The 25,619-nt window shown below is 51.1% G+C and overlaps 2 protein-coding genes across 2 annotated transcripts in view; one reads left to right on the top strand and one right to left on the bottom strand.

The window, feature by feature from the left end:
• Positions 1-7,684, top strand: part of FBXW4 (F-box and WD repeat domain containing 4) — a 96,807-nt gene extending 89,123 nt beyond the window's left edge. The window contains exons 7-9 of the mRNA XM_049764343.1: positions 6,369-6,509; positions 6,853-6,994; positions 7,085-7,684. Of these exons, the coding sequence (XP_049620300.1) occupies positions 6,369-6,509; positions 6,853-6,994; positions 7,085-7,204 (403 nt within the window). The 3' untranslated portion in view covers positions 7,205-7,684. The remainder of the gene's footprint in view (positions 1-6,368; positions 6,510-6,852; positions 6,995-7,084) is intronic.
• Positions 7,685-8,288: 604 nt separating this feature from the next.
• DPCD (deleted in primary ciliary dyskinesia homolog (mouse)) lies at positions 8,289-25,604 on the bottom strand. Its single transcript, XM_049764350.1, has 6 exons — positions 25,481-25,604; positions 21,840-21,920; positions 15,764-15,888; positions 15,400-15,533; positions 8,933-9,035; positions 8,289-8,593 (listed from the first exon to the last, which is right to left on the bottom strand). The coding sequence occupies exons 1-6, from the start codon at positions 25,542-25,544 to the stop codon at positions 8,489-8,491; spliced, it is 612 nt and encodes a 203-aa protein (XP_049620307.1). The 5' UTR covers positions 25,545-25,604; the 3' UTR covers positions 8,289-8,488.
• Positions 25,605-25,619: the final 15 nt, after the last annotated feature.

The following is a 25,619-nucleotide window of genomic DNA, read 5'->3' as shown; positions in this document are numbered from 1 at the left end:
CACCTCATCGGCCACCATGTGAGGAGCTCGAAGGGCACTTAGAAAGGTTGCGAGAGGGAGTGGTGCTCTGGGCACCTTTATGCCATACCGCCCAGGTGCGCCTTTGTCTGCCGGCCCTCCGCCTGCACCCCGGACAGGGGACCTGGCCCTCAGTCAGGGTGATTATGGGAATCGCCCCTTTAAAGTACCTGCCTTCTCCTTTGAAAGTATTGCTGACAGCTTTTTTCATTTTCGTTTTTCTTTACCTCTTTAAGGAACCCTGTAATTTCTTTCTTTCTTTCTTGCCCCCTCCTTTTCTTTTTATTTCTTGTCCCTTCTGTCCCCCTGAACTCTTTGAAATTGGCTCTCTGCCTGCTGACACCAAACTGATACTTTGCGTTTCACTTCTCCTTATCCCTTTATGGCGACAGATGTTGAAATTTTGTATCCTTTTATCTGCCCGGCTGCCCCTTCCTGTAATTACGGTCCCCTTGTTAGCAGTACAAAGTGGGCTGCCTGGCTGCCTGGCCTTTGAGCCATTGTGTCTGAACACGTGTGCTCGGGCAGGCTCTAGGGCTGTGCACGCGCACACATGCATGTGTGGGGAAGGACCTTCCCTTACCTGTGGGCCTGCAGCAGGCTTCACCCCATGTTCCCTTGGCACCTCTGGACTTTACTTCCCCTCCACTCACTCACTCACTCACTCACTCACTCACTCACTCACTCACTCACTCACTCACTCACTCTCTCTTTCTCTCTCCCTCACTGGCTGGCTGGACTGGAATACTCTCAGTCTTTCCTAAACCCCACCTCTCTGCCACCATGAAGTGCATGCTGTTGGACACTGCGTACCGCTAGCCCAGCTCTCATGAATTCAGTCCCCAGCCAAATCTGATCTGGACAGCTCTGCATCTTATTGCTGACCCTTCACTGGACTGTTTCTAACCTCTCCCCCATTCCCTGGCACCATCCTGTTAATAAAGTCTTATCATCTGTATAAAATTTCTCATCTCTCTCTAGCTGAACACGAAGCCACATCTCATCTCACTAGGGTAAGTCTTCTTGAGGGGGCCAGAGTGATAGCACAGTGGGTAGGGTGTTTGCCTTGCACGTGATAACTCAGATTCAATCTCCAACATCCCATATGGTCCTCTGAGCCCACCAGTATTCCTAAGAGCAGAGCCAGGAGTAACCCCTGAGCACCACTGGGTATGGCCCCAAAATAAACCCCAAAATTCTGAGAGGCCTACAGTGATAATACAGTGGGCAGGACACTTGCCTTGGATCAACTAGGGTTCGACCCTGCATCCCATATGCTTCCCCAAGATCACCAAGAGTGATCCCTAAGCAGAGTCAGAAATGGCCCCTGGGCATTGCTGGGGGTTGCCCCCAAAATGGTATGTCCTAAAAAACAGGAATAGTGTTCCCTTCACATTTCCCTTCAGGTTTTGTTGTTGTTCTTTGATTTTGCTTTTGGGCCACACCTGGCAGCACCCAAGCATTACTGCTGGCTCTGTACTCAAAAAATCATTCACTCCTGGCAGGCTTCGGGGACCATTTGGGATGCTAGGGATCGAAGTCCGGTCAACCACTTGCAAGGCAAATGCCCTCCCTGCAGTGCTATCATTCCAGCCTCCTCCCTGCCATTTCTATTTAGTACAGTGTCTTTTTATTATTATTAAATCGCCATAAGATACAGCATTAAAAAGTTGATAGTTGAGTTTCGTAGTGTTCCAGCACCCATCCCTCCACCAGTGTTCACCAGTGTCCCACCAATTTCCCCAGTTACCCTCCGGTCACCCTCCCTGCTCTTATGACCACCCTGCCCCTGTGGCAGATACTTTTCTTCTCTCTTTTTCTTACTTTTGTCCTTTCTAGACACTGTTTTGCAATATTGGTACTGAGGGGATATTCACTTTACTTCCTTTTTTTTTTCTTTTGCTTTTTGGGCCACATCCGGTGACACTCAGGTCGTTTAGGGGTCACTCCTGGCTATGCACTCAGAAATCACTCCTGGCTTGGGGGACCATATGGGATGCCAGGGGTTCAAACTGCAGTCCATCCTAGGTTAGCGCATGCAAAGCAAACACCGTACCATTTGTACCACCTTCAGTTCCACTTTACTTCCTTTCAATTCCCAATTCTTGTCCAGAGTGATCATTTCCTACTGTTATTGCCATAGTGGTCCCTTCTGTCTGAACTGCACTTCCCACCCAACATTTCTATTGTCTTTAGTTCTTATTCTCATACTGTGGATTTTATTTATTTATTTATTTGGTTTTTGGGTCACGCTCGGCAGCGATCAGGGGCTACTCCTGGCTCTTTGCTCAGAAATCGCCCCCGGCAGGCTCGTGGGACCATATGGGATGTTGGGATTCAAACCACTGTCCTTCTGCATGCAAGGCAAATGCCCTACTGCTGTGATATCTCTCTGGCCCCATACTGTGGGTTTTATTATTTAATTTTTATCCTGCAGATGAGAACATTCAGTCTGTCCCTCTCTCTGACTCATTTTATTCAGCATGATACTCTCCATGTCTGTCCATGTATAAGTAAATTTCACGACTTCATTTTTCCTAAGGCTGCATAATACTCCATTGTGTAGATATATATAATTTCTGTATCCACTCATCTGTTCTTGGGCATTTGGATTGTTTCCAGATTCTTGTTATTATGAATAGAAGCACAATGTCTTGAATACAGAAGGTGCTCAAGAAATGGGTGTTCAGGGCCCAGAGAGATAGCACAGCAGCATTTGCCTTGCAATCAGCCGATCCAGGACCAAAGGTGGTTGGTTCGAATCCTGGTGTCCCATATGGTCCCCCGTGCCTGCCAGGAGCTATTTCTGAGCAGACAGCCAGGAGTAACCCCTGAGCACTGCTGGGTGTGGCCCAAAAAACAAAAAACAAAAACAAAAAAAGAAACGGCTGTTCTTTAAAGACAAGGAGGGAGGAAGTACCTCCCCTTTTTCTCTGCTGTACTGCGCCCAGCTTGCATCTCAGGATCTGTGGCCTCTGGGAGAGGGGACATGGGAAGTGAACTGCTTGTAACCATTCTATCCACTCCCTCCCCCAAAACCACTGTTGTATTTTGGTGTGTCACTGGCTAGCCTCACATCCAAGGGATGCAAAAGCACCCAAAGCTGTCTAGGGAGGTCAAAAGCCAGTATGCTAACAAAGAGATGGAGAACATGGGGCCCCTGCATGCTTCACCGTGGGCACAGGTGGTGCCAGGGCCCTTGGGGGTCCCACAACACAGGGCCAGGAAGTGAAGGCCAGGACTGGCCACTCAGTTTCTACAGGGCCCAATTTAAGAAGGGAGTGAAGGAGAACTTGCCAAGGACTAGCCTTGCACCCAAAGAGCCAGTGTTTGGGGACTGAAGTGTCTTCTTGAATCTTCCCTCACCCTGACAGGGACTTCCTCCCTGGCTTTTTGGAGAGCATATTGATCTGATCCAAGGTACACCTGGCTCTCACACCCAATTCTGCTGGGAGCTCCAAGGGCTGCCCCTCTGCTGACTTGCCCTGCCCAGGAACAGGTGCCCTTTGGGTTGCCCTCCAGCTGAGGTCTCATTCATCAGTCTAACAGGGGCGGCTGTTTGTCTTCATCTTTCCTTGGGCCAAGAGAGAACTGCTGGAATCAGTCTCTGGGGGGACTGCAGTGTGGCCCGTCTGGGCTTTGTGCACAGGGGCTGGAAGGGAAGAGGAACTTTTTGTCTGGCTCTATAGTGATAGGTCGGGCCCTTGCTCTGTCTTGGCCTGGGGCTCAGAGCAACAACCCTCTTCCCACACAAGTTGTACGACAGCCAAGGCTGTGCACCCTCCTTCTGCCCCCCACGGTGAGAGGCCGAGAAGCATTCTTGACATTCTTTCTAGAGAAAAGGGGTGAAATGTCTGAATTTGGGGGTCACCGCGTTATACAAATTGCAATCTAATCGTTTTTGCAAGAACACACTTGCAATAAGAAAAGGAGCCCGGAGGAGGGGCTAACAGAGAGACAGCTTGTTTTGTCCCCTCTTCCCCCCAAAGTTTGGGGCTATTGTCAGAGAATCTCTCTCCCTCCATCAGAGCAGTTGAGCTGGACTTGTCTAGTTAAATTGGTCGTGGAGTGGGGCCACCAAGGGCCCACGGTGCCATTTCTGTTTGTTTTCCCAGCTCAAAGCCCCAGCAGGGCTCCTGTGGCACGGCAGGGCCTCATTGGCAGAGTCAGGCTGGTTCCCAGAGCCTGGGGTGTCCGTTCCTGCTCTGAACTTAACCTCGCAGCTCCCACAACACAGCCTCCGTCCAGCCTCAGGCAAAAGAAATTGTATCTTTTATTGGCTCGTTTAAAGTGTGTGTGGCCTTTTCAGGGAACCTGAGAACGGTGGGGTGACCAACTCTGCTGCCCAGGTCAGGTGTGGCCACCAGCTCTGGTCCTGTCCCCCAGGGGTTACTGCCCATTTGGGCCTGCCCCAAATAGTAGGATTCTGTTTCTTATGTTTGTTTGTTTGTATTGGCTCACTGGTTAATGGGTTTTGAACAACACCCAGTGGTGCTCAGGGATAACTCCTGGCTCTTCGCTCAGGAATCACTCCTGGTGGGCTCAGCGCTGTGAACTGAACCCGGATCAGCTGAGTGCAAGGCAAGCACCTTACCCACTGCACTGACAGCTTGGTCCCACCATGGTTTCTGACTGCAGAAGCTGAGGTACCAGATACTTTCCAGTGGTAGTGCAGGCTGGCAGTGCCATCTGAGTGGGCCCCTACTGTCCCTGTGGAGGCCCTGGGCACTTAGCCCCCTCCCATCTCCAGCCTGGGACCAGCAGTGGCAGGCAAAGCCGTTCTGGGCTTCACGCCCCCAGATCTGCTGCCTTTCATCTTCTATTTCAGACAGACAAACATGAAATTACTCCTATAGATTAAAGGGGACAGCTCCTCAGTCATTCCTGAAGGTCTCACTAATGGAGGGGGCAGGGCTCCCAAATCTGGAAGGAGAGGGAATGTGAAATAAAAGCAACTTCCCAGTGGGGTGGATGCCGTAGGGAGAGACCAGTGCCCAAGGTTCAGCCTATCAGTCAGGTGAATTGGGCCTGGGAGTCAAAAGCAACGCCCCAAAATGCTGAACCCTAGAGTCAACACAGGCTTATCCTTAGAACAGGAGGTAAGGCACTTGCCTTGCATGTGGCTGACCCAGTTCGATTCCCCTGCACCTCCAAGACTGATCCCTGAGCATCAAGCTAGCAATAGCCCCTGAGCACCACCCAGTGTGTCCCCAAAACAAAAACCTAGCTTTGTTACCTTCCACCTGGACCGGGGGAGCATTTCTCTGAGGTGGAGTTGGATGTTCCTGTTCCCACAATGCCAGGACTCAAGGGGAAAAAGCTGTAGATTAGATCCCAGGGCCTCCAATCTGCCCTCCAGGAAATGGTCATTTTCCTCGATAGGAAGAGGTGGGGGCTGTGCTGGCCCAGGGACTTATATGCCGCAGCCTCGTCCTTCTACCTCCAGCTCTGGAGGAGCTTTGCTGGGGCTACAGCTACCAGGCCTGTTATTTCTCATTCTCCTGCCAGGCCATGGAGAGAGCCTGCCATCATGGTGGTAAAATCAAGAACCAGCCCTGGAGGTGCCCCACATCTTCTTCATTCCTCCAATTTCTGCAGAAACTCATTGCCTCTACCCATCCCAGCTACAGGGATTAGCGGGTGCACTTGATGTTGAGGGGTAGTTGCTAGGGCTAGGGGCCCCCCTACGTGGTTGCTAGGGGTCTGGTATCAGGGCAAGGGGTCTGCCCACTGCCGCGGTCACGGAGGGAATTACACAGTCACAAAGAAATTGTTCTTCTCAGTAATCTCTCGGCCACCGTGAGGGGCAAGGATGGGGGAGCAGGCTGGAGCCCAGCAGGCTGGGGGCTGTGATCACAGAGGCGTGCTAGCCCTGGGCTGGGGGCCAGAGGCCCAAGAACACCAGGGACCAGCCCACTAAGCTGCTTTCTCAGCAATTTCTCTCCCCAGACACAAAGGTGTTTACTTGTTTTAACATCTCCTAGGTCTCCCCTTTTCCCTTTGTGTGGTCTTTATCCCCAATGAGGTTTGAGCCCCAGATTACAGGCGGGAATTAAGGCATTGGACTCGGGCAGCTCAGAGCTGCATGACCTGCAGGATCAAGGAGTATAAAGTAACCAAATGTATGTGGGAGGGAGAACGACCCCTGCGCAAGGCCCATTCATCCTCCTGAGGAGGGGTGGCTGCACTAGTGGCCAACATGCAGGTGTGACAAGCTGGGGGGCATCCCCCTGCGTCGACTCATTCTGGCCCAAGGAAACCTGCTCTTGCCCAGGGGCTGGTGCCATGGGAGGTAAACGGCTATAGGGCAAAAGGCCGTATGCTGCTTAACCTGTGCCCTTTCTCCCCAGTGGGCAGCTGATGACACACCTGGGCAGTGACTTCCCCCCTGGGGCAGGGGTGCTGGACGTCATGTATGAATCCCCCTTCACACTGCTGTCCTGTGGCTACGACACCTACATACGATACTGGGACCTGCGTGCCAGTGTCCGGTGAGTGCTGGGCAGAGGGAACCCTCCCCCACTCTGGGCAGCCTCTGTGGTCCTATGGAATTTCTCAAAGTAGCCAGGGGTGGGAGTGCAGCCTCTACATGAGATGCATGCAGGTGCCCTCACCCTTCACAGGGTTTCCCCAGTGAGGTGTCTGGAGTTCACTGTGATTTAAATCGGTGAATTTCATTGTGACTTGGTGCCTGAGGCTATAACTGGCATGGACTATTGGGGGAACCATATAGTGCCAGCCTCGAACCCAAACAACCGCTTAGCCTTTTGAGCTCCTGGAAGAAGCTGGGGTGGAGGTAGGTGCCCCCCAACCACCACATCTGTGCCCCGACAGGAAATGTGTCATGGAGTGGGAGGAGCCACACGACAGCACCCTGTACTGCCTGCAAACAGACGGCAACCACCTGCTGGCCACTGGATCCTCCTACTACGGTGTGGTACGCCTGTGGGATCGGCGCCAGCGGGCTTGCCTACACGTAAGCACCTGCTGGGAGGTCCCTGGAGATTCCCGGGTTTGGCCGCCAAGCCCCAGCTCCATTTCAGCTCCATTTCTGTCCTCCCCACAGGCCTTCCCGCTGACATCGACGCCCCTCAGCAGCCCTGTGTACTGCCTGCGCCTCACCACCAAGCACCTCTATGCCGCGCTATCCTACAACCTCCACCTCCTGGACTTTCAGAGCCCGTGACAGGCAGGCCCACCAGCCTGTGGGCAGGAAAGCAGCTACTCAGGGACTCTCCTCCTGGAGGGTACAGTGATACCCCCACCCCACCCCTGTGCCGGCAGAGCTTGGGCACCCACCATAGGCTAAGGACTACAGACATGGATGTGGGAATACCCGAGGCACAGTCCCCACACAGGAACCAGATGGAGAAAAGGTGCCTGCTGCCGGGGAGGGCAGAGCTGGGCTCGGGAAGGATTTGGCCTGCACAAGCCTACCCTGCTGTCCCCTCTGAACCTGGGATGAGGCCACACCTCCTCGATCAGACAAACCCCCACCCCCACCTCCCGACCTTCACCAGCCAAGCTTTCAGTGCTGGGCATGCTGTGCCTGGTCTTTCTTTGAAACCAAGAGAGGACAAAGTTCTGAGCCAAGTCCAGCCTTAGGCTTTCTATCAGGACGTGCTGCACCATTCAGTTTTGTAAAAGTAAAGCTTGATTGTTCACAGACCTGGCTCTTCACTGGCTGGAGAGCCCTGGGAGGCTCCAGGGAGTTCAAACTGGGGCTGAGATATGGAGAAGGCAGAGCAACCTCGTGGCCAAGTAACCCAGACAATGGGCCTCTTGGGGCTACCCACCTTTGGGTGGAAGAATTATCGGCTGTGGAGAGGGGCCCATGGAGGGGAGGGATTGAGGTTGTTGTCAGGGAAACAGCCACTGTCCATCTGCAGTGACTCTTCAACATGCAAGTACCAGCCTTATTCTGGCTTTTTACTCATAGTATCTTAGTAGTCTGAGCTTTGTTGCCCAGGTTTCTAGAAAGTTTTTTGTCCACACCTTGTCTCAGAAGTCCCTGTCCTTCTGGGACACTTTTGCAAGCTAAGGTGCACAAGGCCCTTTCCAGCCTAGGTTTACTTCCCATCTTAAAACTCATAAGGACGGATTTAGGTTGAGAAGCACTAGGAGAGCAAAAGGACATGTCACATGGCAACAAGCCCATCAAGAAGCGGACAAGGGGGGCAGGTCAGGCTTGCCTCAGCAGACTGGGTTTGATCCCTGGTACCCCTTGTAGTCCCCCCTCCCCTCAAAAAAAAATGGAAGAGGAGACAGACTGGTAGTTAACAGTTACACGACAATGTATTTACTTGGGGGTTAGGGGGACACAATGATAGTCCAGTCTCTGGTTCTTACTGAGCCTCAGAAGCTCCTAGAAGTGGTGCGGCCTGTGTAGGAAAGGCCTTGGCCTCAAGTCTCAGGCAGGCAAGAAGCAGCATCTCAACCATTGTCCACCAGAGGGTGCAGGCTCAGGGGTCTACTGGGTCTTGCAGTCCCCATCACCACTGTGTGCTGTCTTGACCTTCTTCAACTCCTTCTGCAGCTCAGACTCTGCCAATAAGACTTCCTTGGGCTTCTGGTACTATGGATGGAGAAAGGGTCAATTGAGTTTCTCTCCTTTCCCTTCTCCCTCTCACCCCTTTATTTGAAAACAAGGAAATTTGGGCCCATAAGGATGGATGAATCGCCTAAAGTCACATCCAGAGTAGAGGTAGGCCTTGGACGATAACCCCATTCTTTGATTCCCATATCTCCCCCCACTTTCCAGCTTCTTGCACCTGATTTGTAAGATCCTCCTTCACCCCCACTCCCATGAGATTCCTGTTTCTCCCAAGTGCTCCAGGCATCAGGATCAGAACTAGGATGAGGGGAGAGGAAGCTCCTCCCTGAGACACCGGCAATAAGTCTGAATAACTCTTACAGAGATGATCAAGGTGCAGTTGGCATGAGCAAAGCTCAGTGAAGAATCATCCAGAGGTAGCTGGTATCTGTCTAGGTCAGGAATGGAGAACTTCTTGTAGTACCTATGGGGACATCAAGAGGCCAGGGGACACTGAGCAGGTGGCCCCCAAAGTTAGGCAGCAGGCCCTCTTCTCTACTTCCACACATCAGGAGGGAGAAGGGAACCAGCCCATCCACCAGAATTCCAGAGCTAGTGGGCTGGAAAGAACATAATTCCCAGGGCCTGGAGAGATAGCACAGCGGTGTTTGCCTTGCAAGCAGTCAATCTAGGACCAGAGGTGGTTGGTTAGAATCCCAGTATCCCATATGGTCCCCCGTGCCTGCCAGGAGCTATTTCTGAGCAGACAGCCAGGAGTAACCCCTGAGCATCACCGGATGTGGCCCAACCCCCCCCCCCAAAAAAAAAAAAAAAAAAGAACATAATTCCCAGGTAGCCTGGCTAGAGTCCCCTACAATTCTGGTCAGGTTCCCTAGATCACCCAAAAGAAGCTGCCTGGAATACACAAGGACAATACAAGGTTGCTCAGGCAAGTTGTGCCATCTTTGCACCTGAAAAGCAAACATGTGCCAACAAATCTGGACCTACAGTTGCCCTTTACCTGGTATTTCCATTCAGGACTCAATTACCATTTCCTCTTAAGGGATCCTTTAAGGTCTTGGTATCTCTGGCCTACAAGGACAAATCATCTAACTTATCACAAATGCTAGATTGCCGAGGCTTTGGACTAGTTTGCCAGCCTGGACCCTCACTCCTGTCTTTCCACACATCTCACATGGCCTTTCCCATCTGCAGGTGTTAGTCCAGAGACTAATGATCCCTTTAGTAGCAAAAACAAAACAACAAAGTCAAAATAAACCAAGATAGCAACAGCCAGCTCACAATGTATGTAATTGGACTTTGCAGGAAATTTGACCCCTTTACTGGAGAGGAAACTTGGACACACAGAGGTGACCTATCTTGCCTGATGTCACAGCCAGTTGCCAGTGGAGTTCGGATTCAAGTTTCTTGCTTCTGACTCAGTATGCCAGAGCACAGTCTCTGTGAACTCTACCAATAAGCCCATCTGGCATTTTCCTAGTGGAAGGGTGATCTTCCACCCCTGTGCTCTGGCACAGAGACACTGCTGCTGAGTTTAGGCCTGGGGTGAGGTGGGGGTGGGGGGCAGAAATCCTGTAGGCAGCTATGAATTCACTGGAGAAGCCTGGAGGACTTGGGGCTTTTCTTACTTGAGAGGGGCCCAGTCCTAGTGACAGCTTCCCCAAGTCCACTTCAAAAGCCCCAATGCCCTGAGGTCTCACAGGGCTGACATCAATGCAGCTCCTCTGCCCACTCTCCTGGCCCAAATCCCTCAGCTCTAAGGTTTGTAGGGCCCCTCTCCAGCAGGTTCCCCTCTCTCCCCGCTGCCCCCCCCCCCAAGTCAAGGTGTTGGGACCCAGGCAGGAAAAGAATGCTTAAAGGCTGACAGTTCAAAAGGAGTGGGGGCTGGGGAGTCCTAATGGCACCGAGGCCCTTTATTTTCCAAAGCTCTGCCCGGGGGAAGAGGACTGCATACATCTGCCTGCAAGCCTAGTGGAATTCCCGCATCCTCTCCAAGCCAGCACAGGCAGACGGCTCTTCCTGGGGCCCTTGGTCAGGCCAGCAAAGGTGGCAGACACTGATAATAGGGAGAAGTCAAAGGTTAAACAGGAGAGATTAGATGAGCACAAAGGTTGGTTCCAAAACGTTAACATTTTCCCTGCAAATACAAGAAGTAGAAGGGTCGAGAGGCACAGGGCTCTGCCAAGGACGAGCCTTGCGTGAGCGTGGAGACAGCTTTTCTGCCTAATGAGCTGAGCGCTGGGCCTTGCGGGGTGGGGGCCATAGGGACACATCCCTCTTCCTCCAAGGGGCACCAACAAGCCACATCCCCCAACCCAGAGCAATGGGACTTAATGTAATCCCAGGGCTTGGGCTCAGCAGCAAGGCACAGATCAAAGGGAACTTGAGGTGCTAGGCTGGGGGATGGAGGCCAATCTGGAGGCTTGGGGGCCTTGTTCAGAGTCCATTCTAATGGGCCAAATTTGCTGGTTGTGGTCAGACAATTCTCAGAGACTCTGGACAGGCTGTCACTGCTCTGGGAACAGCCCACCCTGACTTTGTTTCCTGGCCTTGGGGTCTGTCTTGAAAGGAGCTGGCCTTGACTTTCTCACTTGTATCTGGAGCTCTGGATGCCTTAGCCATATGATCATGTGGCCCCACTGGTGCCCTAGGCCTGATTTCAGGACAAGTGGCAAGTTGCACCCCTCCTCGAGGCCCTGCTGCTGTGCCAAGCTAACCCCCTCCAAGTGGGGAGCCACCTTGGTCCCTACAGTCCATACCACATCCCCACTTCTACCCACTGAAATGGCAACATTTATTAATGCTTATTCTGGGCCTGGCACCCCGAACAATTCTGTCAGGTGGCTATTTCTGTCATCTTTGGTCGCTGAAATGGAAACTAAGGCCTAAGGAAGTTCGCCATCTTCCCAGCAGGCAAATGAAGATGCCTGTTTCCAAGTGTACCTGTGAGGCTTTCCTACATCTGCCACAGGATAGGGCAGATGGGGCTGTTTCCCCCAGATCCAGCCACCTGATCTTTTTCAACACAGTGGGCTTCCTTCTGAGTGTGAAAGGGTCCAGAGAGTTCCGTGGAAATAGGAAGCCAGGAGTTAAGTGCCTAGCAAGTGGAATGATCACCTTTGTTTTTATTTATTTTATTATTTTGGGGCGGTTGGGGCCACACCCAGTGGCGCTCAGGGGTTACTCCTGGCTTTGTGCTCAGAAATCGTTCCTGGCAGGCTCAGGGGATCATATGGGAGCCCGGGGATCGAATCTGGGTCAGTCCCGAATCAGCTGAATGCAAGGCAAATGCCCACCTACTGTACTGCTGCTCCAGCTCCATACCTTTGTTTTTACTTGTTTAAATTATTATTTTGGGCATATTTTGAATCACTGTGGGCAGGCTCAGAAGATCAAATAGGATGCTGGGGATCAAATACAGATCAGCCATGTGCTAAAGCAGTGCCCCCCCCCCACTTCTACCCCACTTCACCCCTGTTCTCCAAAACTGAGCTGAGACTGCTCAGGAGGCCGGAGTCTGAAGAGCAGCTATGGACAGTTTTGTGTTCTGCCCCTGGCATCTCCAGAGGTGCCCTGCACCCTTATTATACAGGTCAGCCAGAAATCCAGAGATGATGCTTTGACCCATCCCAAACTGAGAAAGTCAATCACCAAACCTCTCTCCTTTTTTTTTTTTTTTTTTTTTTTTTGCGGCAATGGGGGTGTGTAAAGCCACACCTGGCAGTGCTTGGGAGACTATATGGGATACCAAGATTAGAGCCCATGTCAGCCATGTGCAAGGCAAGCACTCTACCTGCTGTACTATCACTCCGGCTCCAAATCTGCCTTCTTTCTAAAATACCCAAAGTTTTTCAAGCAAACTGGTGACCCTTGCCTAGTGTGCCCCTCAGGTCATAATACACATCAACTCATTCCAGGCTCAGAAGTTCTGCCAGAGAATACTTTTTCTATAGAACTGGTAGCCTCACTCATGGTGAGTCAGTCAAGTCTTCAAGTGCCAGTGGCTCAAGATCCTCAGGGAGTCTCCTCAGGTCTGCCACTGTGCTGTGCACCAGTCAAACTACCCCATCTCAAGTGAGGGAACTAGGCCCAACATGGCTGACACAGGACAGAGGTCAAATCTAACAACCTGGTTCAGCACAAGTACCTTCTTCCTGTACTAAAAAACTGGGACTAGCTGGTGCCACACTGGGCTCCTGGAAAGCCTCTTTTTTTCTCCCCTGGATCATCCCTCACAAACACCTGAGGCCAAGGATCAACTCCATCAAGAAGTTAAACATAGGGGCCGGGCGGTGGCGCTGGAGGTAAGGTGCCTGCCTTGCCTGCGCTAGCCTAGGACGGACCGCGGTTCGATCCCCCGGCGTCCCATATGGTCCCCCAAGAAGCCAGGAGCAACTTCTGAGCGCATAGCCAGGAGTAACCCCTGAGCGTCACAGGGTGTGGCCCAAAAACCAAAAAAAAAAAAAAAAAAAAAAAAAAAAGAAGTTAAACATGGGGGCCGGCGAGGTGGCGCTAGAGGTAAGGTGTCTGCCTTGCAAGCGCTAGCCAAGGAAGGACCGCGGTTCGATCCCCCGGCGTCCCATTTGGTCCCCCCAAGCCAGGGGCAATTTCTGAGCGCTTAGCCAGGAGTAACCCCTGAGCATCAAACGGGTGTGGGCCGAAACCCCCCCCCCAAAAAAAAAAAGAAGTTAAACACTGGAAAAAAAAAATGAAGTGGCCAACCCATTTTTCAGGGATAAGGCCAGGTAGGTACATGAAATTTGAACTTTTATTAGCTACCACATTCTAAATATCAGGACTAGGGACAGACATGAAAGATCTGAGTGAAGGAGGAACTCATAGTAGTAGTAGTAGGTGAGGAAGAAGATGGGCAGGGAAGCCTCACTGTTCCTTCTGCAAGTCACCTCATTTTGCCCCAGATGTCTTATATAACCATCATCACACTGCTTAAAAAGGAACCACCACAGCATTCTGTGGACTTAGTGGGACAAAAGTAGGAGACTGGTACTCCAGGTAGAGATGCAGACAGACTGCACAGGGGTTAGTTAAGGTGTATGCCTTGCAAATGGCTGATGTGGGCTGCATTTCTAAAACAGTTCCTCCAGGCCCCATAAGCACTACTTGTGAGGACCTCACCACTACCACCACCACCACCACCACCACCACCACCACCATCAAAACAGTAAATAAAATCACAAGGTGGCAGGGAAGAGCTAGTTAAGGATATGTCTTTGCTCACCTTCTTCCCAGCAGAGGGAGCTGAGGAAGGTTACTCTGAGCCAGGCTGAACCCTATTCCCCCACTACCTCATCTGGCCTCACCCATGGGCTCAAAATGTCTTTGGAGTGCTAGAGCAAGGGAGCCCCAGAGCTGCTGGCCGACAGCGCCACCTATGGCCGGATCCGGGCAGGAGATGAGCCCCCCAGGATGTGCCGGCAGATGAAATTTTTGGTGAGTTAGCTAGCCTCTCTCCTCTCCCTTGCCAGTAATCACATTTCTGTCTGATATCTGTATTCGACAGTGACCTCTGGGGGACAAAAGGGAGGCCGCAGCCAGCTCCACAAACTGCTGGGCTGCAGATTCAAGTGCTATCAGAAGCACTTTTGTTCCCAGTTTGGACCCAGGGCCTTTCACGCGGGGGAATGCTTGCTGAAGCACGGAGTTTGTTTTCCTAAAGGCAATCTCTTTGTTGTCTGAAATTGCTAAATTCCACTTTAGGCACTGACTCCTGTTAATGATGAGAACAATAACGGAAATAAACTGCCTTTTATCTGAGGGCTTCAAAGTGCTTTATAAACGCAAACCCTTATTATTATGACTTTATATTTATAGACAAGACCCACTACAGGGGCTGCGGCTGCATGTACAGCAATAAGCCTGAAATTAATTCATTCATCTCTAGCCCTTCTCCATCCCCTTAACCCTGCCAAAGAGAGACAGGGTGAGGAGTCCTTGGGCAGGAAAAACTCTGGGCTGCAGTGAGAGAACCAGGGGTCTTGCTGCTTCCTTATGGACCTTGGAGGGGATGCTGGCACCAGGCACAAGAGCTGGGTTTCCCCTGACTGCATGGGCACATCCAGCCTAATCACAGCACCCCAAGAGGCATGCTGAGTGGGCCAGCTCGTGAGCCAGTACCTCCTGAACCTCCCACCTCAGAGCTCCAAAACTGTTGCATGGAGGTTCGACCCACACTGCATGCCTCTAGCTCAGGGCCCTGCTTTGCAGTCAAACAGCACCCAAATAGATGTGCCAGGGTCACATCTCTGCAGGGCCATCTTTGTCCCAATCTCTCCCCACACACTGTCACTCCCCCATAGCAAACCACAAGGAGAAGAGCAAAGAGAAACTGAGTCTTTTTACCATTCTGAAACTGAGGGAGCCTTCCAAAGCCCCTGTCACTGCTTTAAAGGCCCAGGGGAGCCGTCTCAAAGATGTGAGCTTCCAAGTTGGCTCCCTGACAGCACTCAGTGACATCAGCAGCTCACTGGGGACTGGATCCAGCCAGCAGGCCAAGGTCCAATAACCTTACACAGAACTGCTGAAAAGCCCAAGTGAATAGCCAAGTGATTTCCACATTTACTCAGCACATTTTGGCTGCACCCCAAAAAGGGCCAGGTCTTGGCAGACACTTGTCATGCCAGTTCCCCTAGCCTGCTGGAGCTGGTGACATTCTTCAAGCTGGTCCTGAGAAGGGGAGTCCCTCAATGCTTCTAGTACAGCCACCACCCTCCACTGGAGCAGGCTGAGAGCCCTGACCCAGGTCAGATCCTGGGTCATCGCCTGTGCCCCAGCACCATCACACAGCCAGAGTCCACTGTGCAGCTTACTTTTTGTTGGTGGTTCTGACGACAATGCAGCGCTCCTTCTGGTCCACACACATACTATAGACATCTTTTGGGTAGGGCAGGTTGCGAATCCGCCACTGGAAGCTCGTCTTGGTATCCTTGCGCATGAAGATGGGCTGCAGGAGGCAAATCTAATTCCAAGACTGTTCTTGGGACAGGGAGGAAGGAGTCCCACAAAGCCCTATTCCAGGAAATCTAAACAGCACCCCTCTAAGGCTGCCCTACTGGGGACATTCCAGGCCCTTCATATTCATTCAATTAAACATTTCTTTGGGGTGCTGTGTCTAGGGGGTAACTTGAGGGGAGGTCCTGCCCGCAGCAGACACCGGGATGATACAAGACCTACGTTGGCAGTGCTCTCCTTGATGAGTTCAGGCCCCAGGCTCCCTGCTCCTGGGGGTGCTGGCTCTCCCACCTCAGTCTGCCACTGGCCCAAGGCTCCGAGGGTATTTTTCACACGCCACTTTCTCACTGGGGAGAGAAGGAAGCAGTGAGATTGTGGGTAAGAGGGCAGCTGAGCTCGTTTCTTCCAAATCATCGATGTAGCCTGCAGGCAGAGCAGGATGGATGTGGGAGCTGCAGGCCTTTCCTGGGCACTGTCCAGATGCAGGAGGCTGCAGTCTGGGACCCTCAGTCCAAAGCTGTATGCACACCCTGAAATGCTTGTGTTCCAGGTGGCTAGACTGAGGGAATTGGAACGAATGCTGACAGAAGCCGACAGGGATGAAGAGCCCCAGATGTGGCTTTATCAAGGGGACCTGAGCATCAAAGGAGGTCTAGTGGTAGGGGAAATCTGGAGCCCCCAACATATCATGTGGCAGACATCTACTTTTTCTTACTAGGAATATACAAAGGAAAAATGAGTAAAGGGGATGAAAGCTGAGAAGCAGATTTGCTTCATTCAAATAATGAAATTCACTCATTTTGGGGATATCTGGCTTAAAATAGCAGCGCCAAAGTTGAGTAAAGGAATTTTGGGTACACATCATATATTAAATGTACTGTTTCTGAAAAGCGAATGGTAATTTTTATAAAGTAGAGCCATCCTTCAATAATGCAGGCAACCACTTTTTATCTTGCATTGGAGCCCAGATGTTTGCACTAGACTTCTGTCTGAGTAAGGTGCACACAGAACAGAAACAGTGGAAATTCCTCCAGGGGCCATTACCTGCTTGCTCCTGCTGGAATTTCTTGAACCCACTCCACTGGGGTGCTGCCATACAGCAAACTGTCCTGGCCCGGGCCTTCTTCCAAACTGTGATCCCGATCCCTGTTTTCCTCCCTGCTATGCTATGGTACCCTCCAGGCTGGGCATGCCAGCAACCGCCCTGAGGCTGGTGTACAAAGCTAAACAACTGCCCAAGGACCTGGGGTGCAGCTGAAATTTTGGGGAGCAGGCGAGGTCTGTGAGCTCCTAGAACAGCGGGCAAACCAAGTGCCTGCCTGGCTCTGACTCAGGCACGCTAGGCAAGTACAAAGTGCGCAGTAAAATGAGAATCTCCCCAAATATGCGCTTTTATAAGGTCTGCTGCACTCTGCAGTGTGATTTTTATTACGTCTTAGGGCCAAACATGCTCCCTAAAAATACATTGGCAACTTTGTAATGAAAATTAATAAGGAAGAGTAAAACTTGGAAGTATGCTTTCGAGGCGACTTTCTTTCCCCCAATAAATACCTGTACTTACTGAAGTGAACAGACTGTGACCGGGAGACTATCCAAATGCAGTCATGCAACATCCCGATTACCTGGAAGCCAGCCTGCTAGGGGGCCTCTGTCACAGTCACAAACTCAGAAGTGACAAAGGCCTCCTAGCACCTGTATATTGTGACCAGTGCTTCATTGGGTACCGTAGAAAAGATGGTGTGCAGAGAAAGCAGGAAATGAATTCTTCCCACCCTGAGAGCATCATGAGAGCCCTAGCCCATCAAAGGGCACATCCTACTCTAACAGCCCCCAGCTGTCTAACAGAGGCTGTAATGACTTGTCTTTAGAAAGCACTGAAAGCCCTGCCTGAATTTTCAAGTTGAGAAGGAGCATTTCTTCCCCACTTGTCCACTTCTGACCTTACCATCAGGCTCCAGGGTTCAGAAGATAAAGAATGACAGGCTGGGGGCTGGAATATTAGTACAGTAGGGAAGATGCTTGCCTTGCACTCAGGTTCGATCTCCAGCACCCCATATGGTCCCCAGAGTCCTCCAGGAGTAATCCCTGAACAAAGCCAGGTATGGGCCCAAAACAAACAAAACAACACAAAGAACACAAAGGAATCACAGCTCAGAGAAGCAACTAGCAAGTACACCGCTGATATTCAGATCTCCTAACTCCCAAGTCCAAAATTTTAATAAAAGGTTAAATTGTGCTCTATAATGTTCAGTAAGCACATGTTTAGAAAGGGTCCTATCTTTTCTACAGATCAGTCCCTACCCCCTTCTTTTCCTCAGTTTTAGTTCTTGAGAGAAAAGCTGACTAAATATGAAATGAATGTGGACCCCTTCCTTGAGGGCCAAGCTAAGTGAAGTGCCACTGTGCCCGGAGCCTGGCCGAGCCATCTGCCCTTGGACGACATCCCCAGCCGGGTTTCCCATCCTCTCTCTCGATGCCGCCACACCTGGTTCTGTAGACTTTCCACAGCTTTCTACTGGCTTCTTTGCTACTGGCCTTCTAGCCTCTCAACACGGGGACTTGGTCCCCTTGGCTGTCTCACCTTTCTGCTTTGTAACCCTGCAGAACTAAATGCTTTGTTAGCAGGAAGACCAAGTTCTCTGTGTTCATCCCTTTCTGAGCCAATGATGGTACAAGTCCTTGGTTATTTCTGCCCTGTGGGTGGGCATGAATGTGCATGTGCAGATACACAAGCTGGCTTATCCTTCTCGTCCTGGCTTTGTTCCTGAACTCAAGGACAAGCTCCTGCGGCAAGTAAAGACTGTTCCACCTGCTGTCATTCTGATTTGATTATATGTTAAACCCAAACTGGCGCACTTGGGCCGCTCCCTAGGATGCTGGCATGTCTTCCCGGCTGAGCCAGGCCAGTTTAGGGAAGGGCAGCCTTAAAGGACTCGGGCTGTGGGGAATGGCTCCACTCTGAGCCTGGGGCTGCACCCAGGGGCTTCTAAGTCGGCAGGGAGCAGGCTGAGACCCCAGACTGCTGAAAGGAGGCCCTGCTTTCAGGTGGGCTGGAAAGTGAAGCTCCTCAAGGCCTTCCCCCAAAGCTCTGAGCCTGGCGCACTTCCAACGTGGCTAATTACATTCCCCTTTCCTAAATCCTCCCTACAGCTTAGACTGGATGCAGGATTCTTCTTTTCTGCCTTAAAACACTGAAACGTTGCTCTGTGGCTATTAAACAGCTGCCACAGCCCATCCCTGAGGAGGCTGAAGGGAATCGAGTGGGTCATTTGTAAAGCGGGTGAAGTGCTGGGGGATGAAAGTGCTCCGGAGCCTCCACTGCAGCCTCGGTGGTGGTGGTTAGGCTGGCGGTCAAATACCAAAGCAGATTAGGCCGGTAATCCGAATGTAATCGCAGGGGGTGGCTGCCCTTCAGCCTCTGGCCCCCTGAACATGCTGTGTTCTTTGGGGGCCGGTTTGATGTTCCGATCATTGTTGTGGGGCCCTTCAATGCCCCCCCCTCCAAGAACACAGACAGCCTGCATTGTGGGGGCGGGAATGAACAGCGCTGAGAAGGCAGGGAAAAATGACACTGCACTGCTTATTCACACTAACTAGAGGGGCTCTGCCCTCAGCAAACGCGCCCCAGTCAAGTCTCCTCAGTGAGTACTCTGAATTTTTCTAAGAGAAAACCAGTTTGGCTGTGATCACATTTGTCTAGGTATCTGGGGAGAAAAAAATGGAAATGATTTCCACTTACCACTACAAAATCCCTGCCTATATTTACAGCATAGAAAGCACTGATAAAAGTCAGATCAGTCAGGGGCCCTATGATTATTCTTAAGTTAGTAATGAGTAGTACACTGCAGGGGTAGCTGGCACGGGCTGGTAGGTAGCTGGAGACGGAGCAGGTGTTCAGAGGCCTAGCAGGAGTGTTGGAAGAGATGAGCACACACTTCACATGCAGGAGGCCAGGTTCTATCCCCAGCACCACACGGTTCCCTGAGCACTGCCAGGAGTGACCCCAGGCAAAGTACTTGAAGGGGTCCCTAAGCACAATCAGATGTGGCTCCAAAAGGCCCCGGCAGCTGGAGTCAGGTGAGCTGCACATCCCTGACTGCTCCCTCCAGCCCAATGTGAGCTCATCTAGAGACAGTAACATTTAGGAAAAAGGGGGGGTTGAATATTTTCAACTGAGTGGTATCTGTGGACTAAACTGTGCACGTCTAGACCCCTGGGCTCAAATCCCAGTTCAGAAACTGGCCTGCTATCTGGTTCTGAGCAAGAAACTAAACCTCTTGGAGTATCTAACTTTTCCCCATCTGTACAATGGGGCAATAGTACCAACTGAGGATGGCTCAATGGATGATTCACCTACATACTTAGCATGGTGCCCAATAAAAACTATTGCATCCATATCATTACCAGGTAAACTTTGGTCAATTGTATTCTATGAACCTCTATTTCTGCACTTTAGAGAAAGGAATTAGAAGGTGCTATCTAGTCCCCAACAGCAAGTAGAAAAGGGGAATGGGCAGACAGTACAGCAGGTAAGGCCATATGGCTAACCTGGGTTCTTTTTTTTTTTTTTTTTTTTTTTTTTTTGCCCCTGGCTTGGTGGGGGACCATATGGGACGCCGGGGGATCAAACCGCGGTCCTTCCTTGGCTAGCACTCTCAAGGCAGACACCTTACCTCTAGCGCCACCTCGCCGCTCCGCTAACCTGGGTTCTATCCTTGATACTCTATATAGTTATCAGGAATGATTCCTGAGTACAGCTAGGTGGGGTTCAACCCCCTCCCCAAATCCAAATACACAGACACGAGAGAGAGAGAGAGAGAGAGAGAGAGAGAGAGAGAGAGAGAGAGAGAGAGAGAGAGAGACAGACTGACAGACAGACAGACAGAGAGAAGTGGAAGATTAATGTGGGAAGTGACAGAGACAGAGAGACAGAGAGAAGTGGAAGATTAATGTGGGAAGTGACAAATGAAGGGACCCGAACTTATTTTTCATTTTAATTTCACATCCAAGCACAACTAAGAGACCTGGGCTTTATTTGTTTGCTATTTTTATAACCACAGCGGCTATGGCCGTTTTATTTGCTCTGCGTAGAGGGGAGAGGTGATGCTGGAGCTGGGGCAGAGGAGCTGCAGCGAGTCTCTGGCATGGTGACGGTGGTGGTTAGCCCACGTGACCTCGGCTTTCATAAGCTCGCCCCAGTTAGGCATTCCAGGGCTGTCACCCCCTGGGAGCGCTATAAATTACAATGCATTGTGAGGATATTACTACTGTATTGGTTTCCACCAAATCAGTGTCATATGCTAAACACATCAAGATTTTTAATAGCACCAGACTAAACCAATTGGGACTGGAGCCCAAGCAGCTCATAATAAGGAGGGAATCAACACTTTAGTTTGCGACTGAACATGCGCAGGATACATGTTTTAAGAATGGAAACTAAGAGAATACAAACCAGTATAATCTGTGTTGTCGGTTCAAGACATTTATGAGCTGTCAGAAAAGGGGAAAAAGAAATTCCCTAGCCAATACTACCTGTCGATCAGGCCCAGGAAGAAATTAAAGTCAAGAATAATGACAAGAAAATAACCCAGCCCATGATTCCATCATTGGTCTTAGTATTTCAGGTAGAACTTAATAAAGAGACCAACTCCCAATGCTGACAGCTTTAGGCTCCGGGTCAGACACCAGCCCCAGAGCTCTGGGAAGGCGGTTAATGTTAACATGCGGACTTGGGAACAGAGAATGGACAAATCAAATAATTCAGACATCTGAGCTGCAGGAGCCTGTTCTGAAGGAATGGAAAAAAAGAAAGCCACCTTTTCTCTCAGCTACCACCACCTGTATCCAGACTGCTCCAAACTGAATAAAGCCACACACACACCCCCCCAAGCGGCTCTGAGTTTTGCCCCTGGAGTGGCTGCAGAAATCCAAAGAACAGAAAAAACACATGGGAAAGCTACCCTACCACTGCTCCTCCAGTGAGACCCACTTCCAGTTTCCAGTGGGAGTCTCCCTCCCACCCCCTCCAATCCTGACCCCCTCTGAAGCACTCACTCACAAGGTCACAACTTTATGTTGGGGGCCAGGGGTGGAGGGTGGGCTGGTCAAATAGACTCACTTCACTTCTGATGTCCAGCTAATTCTTAAAAATATCTGGCCTCCCTTGGGGTCCTCTGTGTACCTGAACATCTACACTGGGTGCTGAGTTTCTTCCTCAGGTCACAGGCTAGAAGCGTTCCACTGTGTGTAGGTTACCCCCAAGAATTTGGTAGGGTCATCAGGAAGCCCTGTCACTTACCCAGTAGTTCACAGGTTTTCTCGTCATACTCTTCGGCCATCTCCTTCCCATCTGGGAACAGGTAGTGCACCTTTCTTCTCCCTGCACAAAGCAGAGGGCTCCCCTCAGTTCCTCCTGGGCCCCAAACACTGCTGGGTGCCAGCACTGCAATTCTAGGCTGAGCACTGAACCTTCAGGCCTGCACTACTGGGCTGAGTGGCCCCTGTACCCCACCTCCACCCCCAGGGGGGGGTCACCCTTATATCTATGTTCCTTTTTTTGGGGGGGGGCCACACCCATTTGATGCTCAGGGGTTACTCCTGGCTAAGCGCTCAGAAATTGCCCCTGGCTTGGGGGGGCCATATGGGACACCGGGGGATTGAACCGCAGTCCTACCTTGGCTAGCACTTGGAAGGCAGGCACCTTACCTCTAGCGCCACCTTACCGGCCCCTATATCTATGTTCTATAAAGTCTCCTCTTGCCTGCAATTTCCAGATCAGGAACTCTACCTGGGCTCTACCAAGAGCCTCAGATCTCCTGAGAAACCCTACAGGGCCACGGTTGGTCCCCTACTCTAGCTACCTGCCCCCCCACCCCCCACAGGCCACTGTTCCCCACCAGCCCAAGCCTCAATGCCTTTCTGAAAAACTGAGGAGGTCTCTGCACAGCTGTTTCCATAGCCAGTAGCAGCCCCAGACCCCTTCTCACCTGAGGAGACCTTACACACCCAGCAGAGCCAGCTCAACTGCTACTTCCACTAGGAAGCTCTTCTTGATTATCATGCTCAGCTACCTTGCCAGAATTTATCATTTCCTGTTGGTGCTTCCCATGCTTTGTTCAGCACTTCAGTGGAACACTGATAACCAATAACCTTCCAATTCCTTTAAAAGCATGACAGGGGGCCGGAGAGATAGCATGAAGGTAGGGCATTTGCCTTGCATGCAGAAGGTCGGTGGTTTGAATCCTGGCATCCCATATGGTCCCCTGAGCCTGTCAGGAGCAATTTCTGAGTGTAGAACCAGGAGTAACCCCTGAGTGCTGCCAGGTATGACCCAAACACTAAATAAATAAATAAATAAATAAATAAATAAATAAATAAATAAATAAATAAATAAATAAGTAAGTAAATAAAAGCATGGCAGATGCTAAAGGCAGCCTCTGTGATCAGGCTGTGTCTTAGGTCTCCTGATATTATCGCCTCCCCCTATTGTCTGTCCCACCAGAGTCCTTCTCACACCAGGATACCAGGGAATTCCTCCTGGCATTTACTTGGTTGACTTTACATTTGTATGCTTATGACCTGTCTTACTAGAAGGGATTTTAGTCTCCCTGTCCACAGTCTCCCTAAAACCAAACACAGTACCCAGCATATGTCAGGTGTTAAACTAAATAATGATTGAGGGCTGGAGACATAGTACAGCAGGAAGGCCTTGTCTAACATGTAGTCAACCTAGTTTGATTACCATCTAGTTCCTAGAGCATCAGAAGTGATCCTTAAGCACAGTGTATTCTCACACAGCCTAATATAACTGCATCGCCTATAATCTATTACACTTCAACATTGGAGGAACTGATCCACACAGTTGGGGCAAGGAGGACTTGAAAGGGCCACTGGGGCCCTTGGGGGAGGGAGGTGTGTACACAGGTTGATGGGATATGGGGCAGGAATTATGTGCATTACAATAATAGTATTGTAAATCACAGAACCTCAATCATTGTTTCATAAAAATAGAAATATATTAGGTTAAAAAAAAAAAAAGAAATATATTGGGTTCATATTACCAAGGGCAGTGATTCCAGGTGGAGGTAACACCTGCTGCGGGCCCTGGCTCACACAGCGGCACCATCTACAGAATGCTGGAGAAAGCACAGCTTAACATGCCGGGAGTTTTTTTTTTCTCTTTTAGGGAAAAAAAGCCTTAGTTAAAAAAATTTTGGGGGGCCAGAGAGACAGCATGGAGGAAGGGCATTTGCCTTGCATGCAGAAGGACAGTGGTTCAAATCCCGGCATCCCATATGGTCCCCCAAGCCTGCCAGGAGCGATTTCTGAGCGTAGAGCCAGGAGGAACCCCTGAGCGCTGCTGTCCCCCACTGAACACGCCGGGAAATTACTTAAGAGAACACTTAAGAGATTCACTTAAAAACACTATGTTAGGGCCGGAGAGATAGTACAGCGGTAGGGCATTTGCCTTAGAGGCAGAGGATGGTGGTTCGAATCCCGGCATCCCATTTGGTCCCCTGAGCCTGCCAGGAGTGATTTTTGAGTGTAGAGCCGGGAGTAACCCCTGGGCGCTGCTGGGTGTGACACACACACACACACACACACAAAACAAACAAACATAAAACAACTATGTTAGAGTGGGCGGGAGTGATAGTAAAGGTGGGTAAATATGTGTATGCAGTCACCGTGTTCGATCTTGGGTACCAACAATGGTTCCCTGAGCCTCGCCAGGAATAATCCAAGAGCACTGAGTAAGGAATATGCACTAAGCATAGTTGGGTAGGGCCTCAAGAAAAAAACCTGTGAAACACAGGAGAGTTGGAAAGGACCTCAGCACGTCCACTCGTGGTAAAAATGAGGAAAGTGATATCCAATGAAATTAAAAGACTGAGGGGTGTGTATGTGTGCGCGTGCGCGTGTGTCCAGAGAAAAGATTGAGAGGGTGTGTGTGTGTGTGTGTGTGTGTGTAGTGGAGGGTCTTTTGGCAACAGAGCCCCTGACCCGGTTCGTGGGATGAGGCGTGTGTGTGGGGGGGGGCTACTCATAAACTGATTTCAGAAAGGGGGGGAGGAAAAGTAAAGCCTCGTGTGAGGGAGGTGGGGGAGTAAATGACATTAGGAAAGCAAAATGATTAAATAGTTTGATCTTGCTTTTGAGCCACACCGCTCAGAAATAAGACACTCGATGAACAATCAGTGAACCCAAAGTCAACGACAACAGTCTATGCCTAATTCACAGCAAGCTGTACAAGTGGGGGGGGGGGACACCAGTTACACTAGTATTCTGGATGGGGGGTGGTAAAGGAGGGAGATATGGGATGCATGCTGGGAACAGGGGTGAAGGGAGATCATCACTGGTGGTGGGAATGCTCCTGATTCATTGTTCACTAGGTAACTTAAATATGATTGTGAAAGATTTGTAATTCACTTCGTCCACAATAAAAATTTAAAAAAAAGGGGAGGGGGCCCGGAGAGATAGCATGGAGGTAAGGCGTTTGCCTTGCATGCAGAAGGATGGTGGTTCGAATCCCGGCATCCCATATGGTCCCCCGAGCCTGCCAGGAGCGATTTCTGAGCGTAGAGCCAGGAGGAACCCCTGAGTGCTGCTGGGTGTGACTTCCCCGCAAAAGAGATCACTCCTGGTAGGCTGGGGGGGGGGGGCTATATATGGGATGCAGGGAATCGAACCAGGGTCGGCCGCGTGCAAGGCAACGCCCTCCCCGCTATGCTTTGCTCCGGCCCCAGGAGCAATTCTTAGGAGCAGAGCCGCGTCCTCTCTGCGGGCCCGAGTCCCTCCTCTTGCAAACGCAGGATCCCCCCACCCACCCGGTTCTGCAGTCCCAGGCCCTAAGGCCCTTCCCGGAAGCCACATCCCGGGGTAGGGGGAGAAAACATAGACGAGAGAGCTCGGGTGTCGGGGAGGGGGGGTGCCTCGGGTTACCGTCCTGCAGCAGCGCCGTCTTCTCGGCCGCCCGCAGACTCTCCAGCCAGCCCGCGACCGCCATCTTCCCTCGGCCGGGCCGCGCGGCTGGGCGCCGCCATGGCAACCGCTGGTCAAGGGTCACTTCCGGTTGACCCGG

Source organism: Suncus etruscus, chromosome 17 (genome assembly GCF_024139225.1).
Source record: "Suncus etruscus isolate mSunEtr1 chromosome 17, mSunEtr1.pri.cur, whole genome shotgun sequence".
Taxonomy (NCBI): domain Eukaryota; kingdom Metazoa; phylum Chordata; class Mammalia; order Eulipotyphla; family Soricidae; genus Suncus; species Suncus etruscus.
The sequence above is the reverse complement of the archived record's forward strand: the minus strand, read 5'-3'. Positions and strand labels throughout refer to the sequence as shown.